The sequence below is a fragment of the Contarinia nasturtii genome, unplaced genomic scaffold, assembly GCF_009176525.2.
Source record: "Contarinia nasturtii isolate CC-2019 unplaced genomic scaffold, AAFC_CNas_1.1 Cnas_scaffold_129, whole genome shotgun sequence".
Lineage (NCBI taxonomy): Eukaryota > Metazoa > Arthropoda > Insecta > Diptera > Cecidomyiidae > Contarinia > Contarinia nasturtii.
This window is the reverse complement of record NW_022197486.1, coordinates 13,557,495-13,574,187: the sequence shown is the minus strand read 5'-3', so window position 1 is coordinate 13,574,187 and position 16,693 is coordinate 13,557,495. Positions and strand designations below refer to the sequence as shown.

Genomic DNA, 16,693 nt, shown 5'->3' with positions numbered 1-16,693 from the left:
TTAAAAATGAAAATAGAAATGCCGCTGATTGGTTTTGGTACGTTGATCCACAGAGCAGCCACGAAGCATGATAAGTTTTTAATGAATGATTGTTATTTCATGGGCTATTGCCGGCGTTCCCGCTGATGCATTCGTGTCTGCGTGTGTGTATGTGTGTTTGTGTGTGCATGGTTTATTTTTTATTGTTTGTTTTACGTTTTTCTATTTGTTTTTAGAGGATAAATAATTATTCACAATTCTATAATTAAATTTATTGTTTAAAACAATTCTTTTTCTTTCTGTCAATCAGATGTTTTGAGAACACATATAAATTAAAGGTAAAACATATTAAGGATTATTATCAATCGATTTTTTGTTTCTTTTTTGTTTGTTTCTCTATCTTGTACCACACTATATAAAAAAATGTAGTAATTCACTTAGCTCATTTAATGTTTTGTGGTTTGTATATGGGTGTGAGTGTGAAAAAATTTCTTTTATCAATTTCTTATGGGATTTTTTTGTTTGTTTGGGGATTTTCATTCCTAAAGGCTAAATTGATTCTCATTTTTTTTTCTTCTTGTTTTTTTTTTCTCAAAATCAATATATCGATGGAAAAATCTTTGTTTTCCTCATTTTTTTCTAAATTAAACTAAATTAAATACTATGTTGTGTGTTTTTAACATAATGTTTTATCAATTGCAATAAATGTTTGTTTTTTGTTTTAAATGTGAGTTTGTTTTGTTTTTATTGGTCGGGAGACTTGTATTACATATATTTATATGTATATATATATATATTTACTTCATTGTCATTTAAATTCTACGATCATTATTACTATTCTCCAATTGTTTTCTCAAATTGTGTTTTTTTTTTTTTTACATTTATTGAAACCATTATTTATATGGCTATTTTGTTTGTTAGTGATTTTTTAGCTAAATATTTTGTTTGTTTGTATTTCTTTTGTTGAACAATACCTTCTGTGCAATAAATTTGATTGTTGTTGTTGTTTTTAATATAGAAAAATTACCATCCGTATGGCTTGTGCATGCCAAGTGCCGGATGATAGCTAGGCTGTGGATAGCCCGTCGGTGCACTGTGTGGCAACAAACCTTGATTGGCAAACATCATACGCTGTCGATATTCTTCTGTGCGCAAATATTGTTGATAGATTTGAGAATTTGTGTATGGATGATGTGGTAAAAATTGATGATATGTCGGCGCTGGTGAGGTTGCTCCGCGTGATGCAGTTACATAACTTTTGTGAATTAAAAGAAAAAAAATTCAATTAATGATTAATTACTCTTACAAAAAGAAATGTAAAAACTAATATGATTTTTATAACTTATTATAGATGTATTGTTTTTTTTTTTTAACTTACGCTGGCGATCCGGCAGCCGTCGGAACACCGTTATTATCTGTATTTTGTTCAGGTTGTGCACTCGATCGATGCGTTTGTGGTGGTAGATAATATGGATTAGCTGAAGCACGATATTCATCTAAATACGGTGTATTTTCACCATAGATACCACCAAGCGCCAATGAACCGCTGCTGGTTGGACCAAAATTAAATGCACTGCCCGGCACGATGCTATTTGTCTTAAGCGAGATCGGTGTTGCTTCTGGTGGTGGTGTATTTTTAACTAAGCCCGTTTGACTGGGTGACTTTAGACCAGCATACGATTGAAAACCTAATGACGCAATGAAAAATGAAAATAATATAAAATAAAATGTTCAATACAGAGAACGATTAAATTTTGAAATAAATAAATATTAAAATAGTTTAAATGTGAACCACAAACCTTGTGCTGGCGCCGCTTGCAATGGATGCTGTGGATGTTGTTGACTCAGTATCGATGAATGAGCTTGAGGTTGTTGTTGTGGTATTTGATTTGGTGCTTGTGTATGGCTGTTATTCGAATCGAGCGTGTTCCAGCCCAAATTATGTTGTTGCATCATTTGATGATTGTTGATCACAGGCGGTGCTTGGGTTTGTGGTGGTAAAATTGATGGTGCTTGAACAGAAGTTGGCGGCGGTGCTGCTGCTTCGGCATTCTTCTTTTTACGCGTTCGTTTCGGTTTTGTTTCGACGGGTTGTGGAGCTGCTACCGTTGGCAATTTATACGGATGATTTAAGGTAGATGGTGGTGTTTGTGACGAAGATGGTGGAAGCACATTTTTTCCATAAATACTTTGTGCTACACTTGGATCTTTTGATGGATAATAACAATTTCCACCATTTAAATTGTCATCGACTAACGAATGAATGCGCATATTTGGATCATATGTTGGTACATCATAACGATGTGGAATGGTTGATACATTCAATTCGCTTGGTTTCATTCGATTATCATTTGGAATAGATGCCGTTGGCATTGAAGACATTGAATCCATTCGTTCGCTACCATACAATCCATGTCGTACAACTGCCGCTGATGGATCTGATAAATGTTTGTCGGTGTGATGCATTGATTGCGATTGATTCGTTTGGTTGTCAGTATCATGTGGACTGTAACCGATATGCGTTGCTGATTTATTGTCAAGCGAATAAATTGAATAGTTTGAATGCATCGATGGCGGTTGGTATGTGTTTAACAAGCTACTTGGTGTGGCATTTTCATTTTTACCACCGCCAGATGACAATGGTGTTGGAAATGATTTTGAGAAGCTCATAGTGGCCGCACGATTGAACATTTCAATCGCTTTTGTTGACGATATGTCATAGTTTTTGTTGAAACCCATTGGTTCAAACATACTGTGCTCATAGCCGTGCTGTTGCGGTGGTTTATTCAGTGAATCGATGTGTGATAGATCCGTTGGTTTATTACTAAGACTCGATTTATTGGCTGCCGATGTTTGTTTTGCATAATCCAAATTTAGAATATCACGTTGTTCATCGTCATTTGGTTTTGATTTGTCATGTAACGAGCTGCTGCTATTGATGACCGACGGTGCCGGTGGATCAACAAGATTTGGATAATGGCCTGAATACGCCTGCAGGCCATATTGCATTGAATTTGGTACGGTTTTGTTCTCAAGTGGCGGCTGCTGTTGATGTTGCGGTTGTTGCGTAGGCGAAACAGTATTCATTGATGGTATTGGACTTATGTGCTGTGACACAGGCTGAATTGGTTGTGGCGATGTTTTCGGCATACTTGCTATATGCTGCGTATGCACATCTTGACCGGCATTATTTTGATTGTATGGTGAATGCTGTTGCTGCATACTACTGTCCTGATATGGAGATTGCTGATTTTGATAAGGCGACGACACATTCGATTGTTGCGCATAAGGCGATGTCTGTGACTGTTGATATGGGGAGTTTTCTGATTGATAAGGTGAGTGCTGGCTCTGATAAGGCGATGTTGGATTTGATCCAACCGATGAATTGTAATCGGAATCCTGTGATTTTGGTTGTTTATACTGATCGAAATAGGATGGTTGCTTTTTATTGAAACCCAATGGAGCTTGATTTTGGTTTTGACTTTGGGTTTGATTCACTTTCACCGGTGACGTGTATGACATGCTACCATATGAATTCGAACTGCCTGACGTTGTTGTTGACACATACAAATGTTGCGCATAATTCGAATACGGTGATGCTGACGGTTGTTCACGTGGGCTACAACTCTTTTCTGGGCTACTTTTTGTTGTTGTATCTTGATAAAAACCGACACGCATCGAACCATTCATTGATGCATACGGTGATGTTGGTTTGGTTTGTGTTTCATCTTTTGGTGATGTCATGATCGATGATGCGCCCAATGGCGATGGATATGGAGCTGGATATGAACCACAAATTCGTTCATCAATACCAATTCGTGGACTGTCAGGATCTTGACTGTACGATGATCGTTCCGATATTGTACTGCCCGTACTGGCCTTACGCGTTCGAGTTGCTGGCAAAGTACTTTGCTCATTTGAAATGGTCGGTGAATTGGCCGATTGTGAATTAGAATTTTGTGATGATTCTTTTAACAGTTTATCCGGCTTCTTCGCATCGTCTTCTTCGGATTTTTTCTGTTTTTTCGGCACACCAAACGCTTTGAGCCACGCATTTAAATTTGGGGTGGCCGATTTATCACCGGGCGATTGTGTTTTTTCCGCCTTTTCCTTTTCCTCTTTCTCTTTGCGCTCTTTTTCACGTGCCATTTGTTCAGTTGACGTTACTATCTCTTCCAATTCCATGTCATCGGAGCAAGCATCTTTCGATACAGAATCACACAATAAATCGTCATCTATAAATTGAACATTTATCAAAACATTATAAAACATTATATCCAAATTAAAAATCTTAAAACCAAATTAAAAGTCTTACCTTTGGTATTTTCATTATCAGCAAAATTATGCTGTTGAATTAAACCGAATCCAGCTGTATTTAGAACGGTGCCTAAGCTTAATTTTGGTCCAGTGTCATCAGTTTCCTGAACTAATGCATTTTTTGCGTCTTTAAGTTTGTTCGAATTGGATGTGCCCAAAATGGAGATGTCTTCTTGTTTATTGACGGCACTATGAATGGTGCCGATAAGATTGCCTTTTGTTTTGCCCGGTTGCAATCGTTCGATTGTTCGATGAATTTCTTTTCGCTTTGGAATCATTGCGCTGATTTTATCTTTCAACGTTTTTCTCTTTGGCTCTTTATCACGTTTGTGTGGTCCCGGCGGAGGTGGAATGCCAGTCAATTGAATTGTTTGCTTTGGTGCCGGCTTATTTTCTTTTGCCGTCAAAATGCTATCATCATTGATCGATGAATGCTTTACTGATTTCGATGGTGGTGTTGTTGTGATTGTGGTTGTTGATGTCGATGTTGTTGTCGATGTAGATGATGTGGTTGCATTTGTTGCTGTTTTCTGTTGATGATCCGTAGTGGCACTTGTGAATGTAGTTGTTGCACTTGAGGTGGAATCATTTGTAATGGGCATTGGTCGACGAAAATCGGCCGGATCGAGTTTTGATGTGACCGTATCAAAATCGTAAAGTAAATTATTAAAACGTGTGGGTGAATTGCTAGCCGAATTAAATTCGGGAAACCGTGGTGTATGCTCAAGCCATCGATTGATGTCTTTTAATGTTTGCTCCGTTTCCAATTCTAATGCTTCCATATTTGCTGTTTTGTTCGTGTGTTTGCCCTTTTTATGGCCTTTGCCCACTTTCTCTTTTGGTTTTTTGTTTGGTGATTTTTTATTGCTACCATCAGATGTGGCATTCATTTCGACATCGGCGACTGTCGCAGTGGTATCTTTTGTGTTGGCCTTTGCTTTAGGTGGTTTTGATTCCCGCAGCAAATCAAATGGACTCTTTTCTTCAGTTTTATTAACGCTCGACGACGATTTTGCATCTGACAATTTGGTCAGCAATTTTTTACTTTGTTTATTTTTCTGCTTTAGTTTTTCAATGGTTTCTTTGAGTTTTTGATTTTTTTCTTGTACTTTCGATCCATCAGCAGCCGTTGTTGATGCGGACGTTTTATCCTTTATTTTTTCAGCATTTTTAACAATTTGCTTCCATTTGTCATCGTTATTCGATGCCTTTCCATTGTTTGCCGCACGATTACGGCGTTCTTTTATCAAATCGAATTTATCTTTCACACTGTTTGAATTTTCCGATGAATACAATGATAAAGATGGACTAGGGCTACGAGCTGCTGTTGCTCGATGGCTATTCGTTTTTGATGATTCCACATTATCAATTTTATTGATGGATGTGTTTGAGGCACTTTTTGAATATTTCTCATGTAAATCAACGGTGAAACGCATCGGTGAATTGGACAACGATGATGCATTCGACGATACTGAGGGCGATCTCGATCGTGATGGCGATTCATCACGTGCGGATGCTTTTTGTTGTTTTCCTTTGCCCGTAAGCTTTGTTTTCTTTTTATTGGCCGCTTTTTTCTCGCTTTGCTTTGATTTTATTTGCGTCGATTTTCTGTTGCTTTTTTTCTCCGTTTTCTTTTCCTTTGGACCTTTTGCTTTTTTTGGACTCTCTTTCTCCTTCACTATTTCATCGTTATCATCCTCTTGTTCCTTTTCCGCATCATCCACATCACTCAAATCCTTTGGCGTTTCCACTTCAGACAACTTTCGCTTTTTATTTGATTTCAATTTTTTCAGTTCTTTTTTGTTGCCTGCATGGCCGCCTGTCTTCGATTTTCCCTTTTCCGGACTTTTATCCGGACTTTTATCCGGACTTTTTTCCGGTGCTGTTTTTGTTGATGTTGACGCTTTTGTCGTCGCCGTCGTCACTGCCGTCGTCGCTGCCTTTGGCGTTGTCACTGCCGTCGCCGCCGTCGTCGTCGTCGTTGATTCGGTCACGTGCTTTGCCTTCTTTTTCTTATTGATGACCACCTCCAATTCCACATCAGATTCATCGTCAATTGGTTCTTGATCTTTTCTACCACTCTTTCGCCTCGTTATCGCAGCATTTGAATCTTTTATCGACTTTTTATCGATGGTTTTCTTTGATTTTTTCGAATCTTTTAATTTTTCTTTTTTGGCTCTTTTTGCTGGCACAACTTCTTCCTCATCCAAATCATCATTGTTGCCATCACCATCACCATTATCTTCTTCTTCTTCTTCTTCTTCTTCTTCCACTAATTCTTCTTCATCGCTATGTGAGCTGCCCACTTTCTCTGTTTTTCGTTTATCTTTAAACTTTTGCTTTCGTTTTCTGCCGCGTTTCTCGGTCGGTTTCTCTTCGCTTTGTTCCGATTTATCCAAATTCTCGCCCTTTTTTGACTTCAATGGTAAACCCTTTGAACCGATGATTTCTTTGATTTTCGGTGTTATTGTATTTTTTGCACTGTTGCTCTTCTCTCGAAAAACATTCGTTTTCAAATCCGGATACTCCAAATCACCATCCTCATCCGATGAATTTTGATCGAAATACTTTTTAGTGGCTTTTTCAAATGCATGCTGCAAATTATTCACCATTTCCGTATACTCTGTAAAATAAATGTAGATTGACGTGAAAAATGCAAGAAAAACAAAACATGAAAAGCAATTTTTTAAGTTTCCGAATGATTTTTTTCTTTCAATGACTTACCATTATTTTGTCCATTATACAAACGGCAATTATTGACTATTAGCTTAAAATCGTTTCGAAAATCGGTGAATGTCATGTATTGTCCACTTTCTAAACGTTCATCCATTTGCTGAAGATCCATCGGCCTGCGAGTAAAGTAAATGCGACCAAACATAATCGTTTTAATTAAATGCTATGATTTTCATTTTAATCATCTGAATACATTGACAATGGACAATTACCTGCGAATTATTGAATAATATCGTGGTGCAATATCTTCTTCAACCGGATCCATGAATGGCCATGCATCCTTGTGGTTTTTGACATGTTCGAGCACTTTATGCATTCCAATTTGTAAAACTTCTTCCGTTTCCGTAAGCCTGGCATGTTAAAGAAATCGCATTTTATTTTTAAATAAACACAGACGGATATTACTCTCTTCTTCTCCATTTTAGGTCATCATAAAATTGTGTTACTTTCTATACTTACACTGAACTAGATGATGCTTTTTGTGTGGACGTTGTTGTTGAGTTGCGTGCACTTTTTTTCTCCGTTTTGGCATTACTATTTGTTTTACTATTACTATTCGGCACTTTGGTCGATTTTTTCGACTCGTTTGCTGTTTTGCCGGTGGAAGCGTTACTATTTGATTGTTTGGATTCATTTGATTTCAATGTTGATGCCGACGTTGAATTGGCAATGCTAAGATGTCCGCTCATCGAAGACAATGAATTATTTGTTTGTCGGCCACTTTTGGCCGCTTTCTTGGTTGCACTTATCGTCGGTGACATATTTTAACTGTACAAATATTGTGATTGTTGTTGGTTTTGCTTTAATTTTCTTTCGGCGTTTGATTTTTGGTTTTTGTTTCATGTGGGAAAATATATAGATGAGATGATTCAGTTTCCAAAAAAATTTTCAATTCAAAGAATCAACACCGCACACAATTGTTCTATATAGATTTTGTGAATCTGTGGAAACAAATGGAAGAGAGAAAAACAAAAATTACACTTTGAAAATAATTTGATTAAAAAACAAACAAAAAAGAATCTCTTAAATTATACAAATTGACATAACACATTTGTGATTTAATTGAATTATGAATCGCAGTCGAACAATTGAACAGTTGAGTTATAATTTTAGTAAAAGATAAATTGATCGTGTATTAGCTTGTATTATTGAAACAATCAATATTTGTGACTCTCTGCCATTTATTCGTTTTTGTTTAACTTTTTCCCCGTTTGTTTACTTAATACCCTTTTATTGGCATATCGATAATCGACCATTTAAATGATAGCGACTTCATTGTTTTGTACAATTTAAATTCAACTTTCTCACTCTATCTCTCTTTCTATCCATTCTAATTAGATTGATTGATCGAAGTGATGTTGCTGAAATATGCATCGAAAAATCAATCAACTAAACCAAATTTAACCGGAGAGTCATAACATTCCCTTTCTCCCGCATATCTTTTCTCTCTCTCGCTCTCTCTCTCTCTCTCTCTCTCTCTCTCTCTCTCTCTGTGTGTGTGTGTGTGTGTCCAGTCCAAAACCGGTAATAACTAAAATTCCTAATTTTCTTCGGTTAACTTCCATTTTTTTCTTCAATTAAATGCATATGCTGTATACAAGTGACTAATTTTGGATTAAGATTGAGTAAAAAATGAAATGATCATTAATCAAATAAAATGCATTAAACTCAGTAGCATTTCACTGGTGAGTGTTTCAAAAAATTTGACATCTTTCATATATATACAGACAAGACTCGCGAAGGAGAGAAATAGCCGATTTTTTTGTGATAAAATAAAATGCTTTCACACGATGATGCAAAATATAAACAAACATTCACAGATGATTTTCATCGCTTGCTTTAGTTCCTTTCACTTGTTTGCTGTATTTCACAACATACACTGTGTATGTGTGCGCGTGAAAGACAATATTGCAATGCCTATGGTTCTAAAGTCAGATCTGTATGTTATGGACTGTCAACTGGATAAACGAAACGACAACGAAGATGATGACGACGAAACAACGTCCGAACGAGAAATATAAAAAAACACACACACTGTACAGTGTAGCACATGCATTTACAATTTTTGCGCGCAATTGTCAATTTTCGGCATTTGCATTTATACTTGGCATGATGTTGACATGGTGATGTAGCGCGGAACTAGAATATGCACATCAGCTCTCATACACATATACAGTCACGCACACAGAAGTTCATATGTAAAATAATAAAAACAAAAACACACCGATGATTTAAGTCAAACGCTCAATTTGCATCTCACGCCGTATATTTACAGTTTACAATTCGAATATATCCAATCAAAAAAAACCACATTATCTGGCCCGTTATTTCATTGCTTTGATCAGAGTTTTTTTTTATTTCGAGTTCTTTCGTTCTCTTAATAAATTATCTCTCATCGTATGCATCAAATACCACGCGTACGACGTGAACATAAAAGATCTATCTTTCTCTCAGGCTAATCGAAAAAATTATCCAACACAAAACACACTCGAAGTAGCAAAAAAAAAAACAATCAAACTAACTGAACCGTGACTTCAATACACATATACAAACAATTGTCAAAAAAAGAAACAAAATTTTCACTTGTTAGCAATTCATTCGCGTAAATTCATACTGTGTATGCGTTTTTGGTTTTTCAATTATGGAAAAAAGTGCCCCGAATACGAACAAGAAAAATGAATAATAACACTCGTTGAGATACAAATATTCACAACACTCGAAAGCGACACGACAAACATTTAATATGACCAGAAAAAAAACACAACAAACCGAATTAAAGCACACATCAAAAATTCCAACCAGCAGCACACCGTATCAAAACATCAAAATATTAGATTTATATATATATATATACTCAGTCGTTGCGTATATGCATGCGATTGTATGAAAAATCTTCTTTCGACGTGAAAATATAGATCTTTTCTCCTTCTCTAATCATCCATACCGATTGATGAAAGAAAAACGAATTGGGCGCGCTATGTTTGTGTGTTTGCTATTTTGTTCGTTTGTCGTTTTATTTTGCGCTGTGTAGTTTTCGTGAATGTCGATTGATATGATGATGGCCCGGAATGATGTGAAGAAACGGTACCAGTACAAATGTATATCGAAAACATATCGAAAAATACACAGTTAAACAAACTAAGTTGCGCGCATATACAAGCAATGAACATGATATTCATTCACACTCTGTCTCTCACTCTATCTCTGTCCCTCTTTCCCGAACATACACAAATTGTGTGCAAACATATACGCAAGAGAACACTGTGTGTGTGCTGGCACAGCTTCTATCTCTCGCGCGCCAACCAATACACAGTACATTATACACGACGGGGGGACATATTCATGCACATGCATTGACTTGTCTGCTTAACGCGCGCGTTTTTTCTACTGCTCCATGTGAAACGCTGCCTCTTTCTCTCTCTCTGTTTCTTTCAATATGTCTCTTTGTGCATCATTCTCTTTTTGATTTTGATGCAAAAACACTTTGCACGAGAGAAAGATGCAGAGAGTGGAGAGAGTTTTCTATGTTATAATGTATTTTCCGAGTGTTTTATTCGTTTCGTTTCTTGTTTTGAAGTGTGTTATTGTTGTTGTGGTGCATATGTTCATATGGATAATCTTCTACTGAAAAGTGGCAAAATGTATCTAGAATGCCGAAAGGGAAAATTAAGAGGATAGCCGAGTTATACATGGAGAAATGCCAACATATTTCGGTTTGTTTGTCATTTAAATCATTGTGATTCTTCTTTTTCTCTTTTATTCTCATGATTCTCTATGGACAAAAACAAACATAGAAAAATGTTACTTATTGTTTCCACGCGCGAACACAATATGTTTGACTGTTGTTTTCTTTTGTCGTCGTTGTTGCACAATTTGCATTGTCGCTAGTACTCCAAGACAAAGAATGACTTTGGCATTAGGCAAACTTTTTTAGCATGTATGCACTTAAATACGTTCAATAGGTGGCCATATTATAAAATAGCGCCAGCAATAAAAGAAAATCCAAAGAAGAGAAAAAGCAGTTTCTTTTTCGTATGACGCCATGAAAACGGCACACAGAAAGAAGCCATTCAAGAAAGAAAAACGCTCGGTGGGGGTGTGAAATGGTAAAAGACACACATACAGAAAGCGATTGAAAATTATCCAACATTAATGGATCGCATTAGATGAAACAATTAATGCATTGGCATTAGTATACACATAAATTGGTCGGTGGAAGTGACTATGAATTTGATGTATGGGCGTGTGTGTGTGTGTGTATGTAGGTATGCGTATGTGTCATCTATTCATCAATCACGTAAAATTGAGTCCATACTGTTCGCTAAATGCACACACCAACGAACGCTTACAAGGTATTGATCATCAAAGTGAACGCAACGCAAAATGAAAAAGAAGACGATGATGAAAATGATTGCATACTATGTGGAAATGAAAAGCCTGAAGTGTATTACTTTGGCAAATACACTCTCAGGCACATACATTCGATGCGCTGTGCTCTGGCAAACTGACAGAAAAATAATACAACATACGACACAGAAATAAATACCAATACTGTGCTCAATTTATTTTGTATACCGTTTTTTTTGTGTGTGCTGTGCTCTTTTCTCTCTCATTTTTTCTCCAATTTTCTTCTCGCCTCATTTGTACAACAATGAATACATGCTCATTTCTCTATGATTGTGTCACACAAACGCGCGCATATGGGATTACAAATGTATGGGTGCGTGTGTGTTCATTATCTATGTGTTCGTATGTATGTGTTAATCGGTTGTATATATATATATATATAAGTACTAAATACAGAATGACATGATACGTGTACAAGTCGCGTTACGTGCCATAACTGGTAAAACGTGAGCGAACCATCGTCGACTGTGTTCGTTTTCATGCACTCGTATTTGTCTCTCTCTCTCTGTGTGTGTTTGTGTGTATGTGTGTAATTTTGCTGTTTGCTAGTGAAATGCCACCAACTGAAATATTCACCGCACGCTCGAATTACGCGCTCCAACACACTTAATATCATCAAACTCTGTTATTACATACACATGCCGTGCGCGCTGTTTATTTCATTACATTACACTGATATTTAATATATAGAAAAAAAATTATTTTGTATACAAAACGACATTCTAATATACAGGCAACGAAAACAGCATGCGAACACATAAACGAACAACTCTTTTCTCATGTCGTGTTTGATTGGATATTGTTGTTGTGTTTTGACAAATCGAACGAATGAAAAGATGAAAAAAAAAAACATGGGGTCAATTTAAAAGCCTTTTCACACATTTTCCAGTTATGGTGTTTTTACAACATTCAATGGTTCGTCATTTCATTTTGACAGAAATTCCGCTTTATCGACCAATTCAATCAAACATAGTTGGCCTTTTTTCGGCCATAATTGCACACTGAAGAAATCACGAATTCATTCATAGAATATTGCGTTTTCTGTATATAATTTTTTCGCTGCATATTTGCCAAACATAGAATTTTTCTTTCGATGTGCGCGCAATTCAAACACGGTGTCAATTTTCCATCCATCCATCTTTTTTCATCGAGCGGGGACGACAACAACGATTTCCGTACATAGAACGGGCATTTTGATATATATATATATATATATTATGTATTATGTACATATATGTTGAATATATTGCTTGTCTATTTATTTCCCTTATTATTTTTGTGGCGTATTTGTTTATCATTTTCAATTTTCCAGCTTCTGTGTGCCGCGCATACATACATGCACGCATATCTGTCTCTTCACATTTTATATAGAGAAATAATTTTCGAACATTCATTTTTTCGCAATGCCCTTTCGGTATCGTTTGAGCTATATCTGCCACTGCTGCTAATGCTGCAGAGGCTTTAGACTCCAATTAATTTCAAGTGTGCAAATTTCAACATGTTCATCATTTTTCATAACATCGAACACGAATGAATATTAATTTTAACAGGATTTATGCATCGAATAATAAGGGGATGATGTTCATGATGTTCAATGTACATTCTATTTGAAAAAAAAAATCGTTCATTTACTTGCATCAAATCCATTTAACCGTGCCGAAACATAAAATTTTAAATTCTGACACGAAGAACATTCGCCGTTAGCGAACATTGTTTTCGTTTATGGCGTAATCAAGCAATACAGATACAAAGACTTCTTTTGAAGGATATGATTCAATATATTTTCATTTGCTTCTGTTTCGCGTTTCCAACGTCTTCTTTTTTCTCTGGATCTTTTTATTTTTTCAATTTCCCGTAGCATAATTACGAGGTCCGTCATTTGATTGCATTCGAAATCGAAAGCGCGCCATTGATTCAAATGCTTATGTATTTATCGCACTCTGCGTGTGTAAACATGTGTGCTGTTTTTGTTTTGGTTTGATTTGATCGAGAACACGCAAAATATCGTATAATCTATGAACATATATCCATTGTCTTGATCGTAATCAACAGTATAAATAATGAATTGATATGAATATTGCACTAAGTGTTCTCCCTCTCTTGCTGTTTTGAAAAATGCACATATCATTGGACGAAAAGTGACACCTTTTCTCAGTGGTTCATGTTGAATTTCGTATTATTATTGTTCTTTCGTGTTTTAATTAATACAGACATTTGCTGAATGCGCGCACTCATACAAATTATGCATGATATATACATGTATATTCATGTGCTCAATGTTTTTGTAACTTATACACATACACACACTCTCTCTCTCTTTCTTTCATTCATTTTTTTTGTTTAAATCGTGTGTTCATATATTTTGGTTGGCATTGCGTCGCATGTGTGTATTGGTTTGTGACACTCACTACTTTGGCTACTGGTTTTGCTGGTGTTGTCACCACTTTCGAACTATTAAATTTCCAATTAAGAATTGAACCGCAATGATGATGACGATGATATTCACATGTGAATGGAAATCGAAAACATTGTAGACAGAAATTCACATACATACACATACACATAGAGAGAACAACAAGAAAGCAAGTAAGCGCGCGCGTACACACAATAACAACCACCGAAAAGCGCAAAAAAAAAACAGAACAGAGTGAAGAAGAAGAAAAAAAATTAAATGGTTGATGTGTATCAAATAACTGCAAATCAGACCCTATCATACAACACTTTGACATATCGTGAGGAAGCGAACTAAACCAATTTTTCCCGTAGTTGTCGTCATTTTCATACATTATTATTTCGTTATTGAAATTTCTATCATTACGTACATTTTGTTTATTTTTATATTTTTTTTATAAAAACGCTTTTTCTCTCTTCAAAGAGTTAGTTCTCTTTCCTTTTATGCCCGCGCGTGTGCATGCATGTGTATTTCGGTTTCAATTATTTTGTTTGGATTACTCTTTTTTTCCGGATTGGATATAGTTGATTAACTTGTATTTCGGAAGTAACACGTACGAAACAAAAAAACATTGTTGATGAATTGTTCCAATTACCATCAATTTATCAACTGGAGTATTGTTTTCAATTGTGGTTTGTTTCTTTCGTTATTTTCTCTCTCTTTTTCTCTCTCTCTCTCTCCGCTCTCTTTCCACCTCTATCTTTCTCTCTGTTTCACTTGCACTCACGTTTATAGGCACTATATACTTTGATATACTTATATATGTAATTTCAATCGATTTGATTCAATCGAGTCTGGTTTTACACTTTTGGACGTGTATTACATACTTTGGTTTTAATTCGGTTGAAATATTTGTTTTGATGCACACACATAGTAATTCGCGAATAGTTTGGTATTTACACATAGAATCGAAAATTTCAACATTAAAAACAAATAAAAATACGAAAAAGAGAGAGAAGACACGCGACACGATCGAAAAAATTTATGTTCGTGGCTCTTCTCTGTTGTCTCTTTCTCTCTTTTTCTGTTTCACCTCAAAAAAAAATCCAAAATATACAATGTCCAACCAAAAATTGAACACCAAAAACCAAAAAACGACACTCACACATGTAACAATTTCTTTTTGAGTTTCAATTTTTTTTTTTATCGACGAATTGTATCAAATCGTCCACAGTGTGTGTTTGCGCTTCTTTGTTGTTATTTAAAAAATTGACGGGGAAAAAAGGTCAAAATTTTCGTTTTGAACTCACTCATAATAATTTTCACAAACGCATTGCCCGTTACTTTTCATATTTTAAGTTTTCCATTTCTTCTTTCGTCTTTTCTAATTTAAATTCTCTGCAATTTAACACACACAAAAATTATTGTTTAAAGAAATGTTTTTCAGCCAGCGACAACAGCGATGAAGAACTATTTGGAACCGAAACAAGAGAATATAACACGAAAAATCGAACGCAAAATAACCGAAAAACCGAAAAACGAAAATAAAAGACTAAAGAGACTTCGGAAATATTGAATTGGTCTTTCGCTGATAAAACAAAAATAATATGACGCACACGGTACGGATGAATTTTTCTAAATGGTGCCTCTTTTCGTAGGTAGGCAGACATCGACTGAACTGACGTAAACGTTGTTCGCCGTCATCTGTTGGTGTGTATTTAGCACACGCACACAAAGTGTAAGTGTGTGTGCACTATTTTTTTACATTCATTCTATTCAGTCCCCAATACAGTCAACCGAATTCATGTCGATGCACAAAGTTTAGGACACGGAATGCGCCTCGAATTTTAACCGATTTCAATGACAAACATTCGATGAGAATGCAATCTTTTGGAAATATTTGTTTAAAATTCATGTTTTTACTATGGATTTTAATTATGTTTGATACATTTTTAAAAAAAGTTTCAATAACTGTTGCTCATTGTGACCTGCCTTACTGTAAGTTGCAGACATTTTGTGTTAACCGATGTCATTGATGAGTTATTGTTGTGGAATTTCTGTACTAAAGCATTTAACTATTACAACACTATGTACTAAAGCTGCTTAAAGATTTTTATGAGAAATACACCATTTTTGGACATTTTTCAAAGATTTTGGTTGGTATTTTTCACAATAAATTTCAAAAAAATTATAATGCTTTGAATTATCAGATTTTTTTTTTGTTTTTCCCGTTTCTCTTACCAACTTTTATAATAATACACACGACGTATGAAGTCTTAACGTCCATTAAATTTCGCTTTAATATCGAAAGCAATCGTAAGAGTGTGAAAGTTGGCCGATAGATGGCATATAGTGAATAGAATGTGACTTTCGTTCGCTTTGGAATTATTATTCGTGACTGGGAAGATGCACGTTGATAATACTGGAATGAGATTTGAAAATCGTTTGATTTCAAATCAAATTAACGACCACAATAGAAAATGTGATCAAAAGCAATGTTAACTGATTGTAAAGAGACAAACAGATAAAGAGTACTACTACTACTTTCTGATAAAATTCAATTTTATACGCTTTGTATACATTTGCTTAACAAATGTTGAGTGCTTTTTTTCATGAAAAAATGCATGGTGAACACATTAGAAAAAGTAGAAATGGCTATATTTCCCTGTTTAATTCGGAACCCATTCAAATGAAATAATTTTTTCATTCAATATGATTCAAATCTTTCAGAAAATTGCAAATATGGAAAATGCATGCGTATTATTCTATGCAAATGTTTGTATATCAAATCCAATTCATGAATACAAACAGATAAGTGTCATATTTTGCATATTTTATTGACCGAAGGAAGGATATTGAATGGTC

At 35.5% G+C, this 16,693-nt stretch overlaps 1 protein-coding gene across 6 annotated transcripts; it reads right to left on the bottom strand.

Moving 5' to 3' along the window:
- Positions 1-28: 28 nt before the first annotated feature.
- Positions 29-15,486, bottom strand: LOC116349188 (serine-rich adhesin for platelets). 6 transcript variants are annotated; one of them, XM_031780510.1, is made up of 9 exons: positions 14,994-15,120; positions 14,484-14,714; positions 7,489-7,970; positions 7,242-7,379; positions 7,021-7,145; positions 4,295-6,919; positions 1,779-4,214; positions 1,358-1,667; positions 29-1,234 (listed from the first exon to the last, which is right to left on the bottom strand). In XM_031780510.1, exons 3-9 carry the CDS (start codon positions 7,788-7,790, stop codon positions 1,003-1,005), a joined length of 6,168 nt encoding a protein of 2,055 aa, XP_031636370.1. In that variant the 5' UTR covers positions 7,791-7,970; positions 14,484-14,714; positions 14,994-15,120; the 3' UTR covers positions 29-1,002. The 6 variants fall into 6 exon arrangements, with proteins under 6 accessions (XP_031636370.1, XP_031636390.1, XP_031636399.1 ...); XM_031780530.1 differs by lacking the exons at positions 14,484-14,714; positions 14,994-15,120 and adding an exon at positions 15,139-15,486; XM_031780539.1 differs by lacking the exon at positions 14,484-14,714 and having other exon boundaries at positions 14,994-15,113.
- Positions 15,487-16,693: the final 1,207 nt, after the last annotated feature.

What these genes read in the sequence shown, in the direction of transcription:
- LOC116349188 (XM_031780530.1), bottom strand. Translation starts at nt 7,790, where the DNA reads ATGTCACCGACGATAAGTGCAACCAAGAAAGCGGCCAAAAGTGGCCGA. An exon ending in AAAGCATCATCTAGTTCAGT is followed by an intron (nt 7,380 to 7,488) that starts GTAAGTATAGAA and finishes TTAACATGCCAG; the next exon opens with GCTTACGGAAACGGAAGAAG. An exon ending in TGATAATGAAAATACCAAAG is followed by an intron (nt 4,215 to 4,294) that starts GTAAGACTTTTA and finishes TTCAATTTATAG; the next exon opens with ATGACGATTTATTGTGTGAT.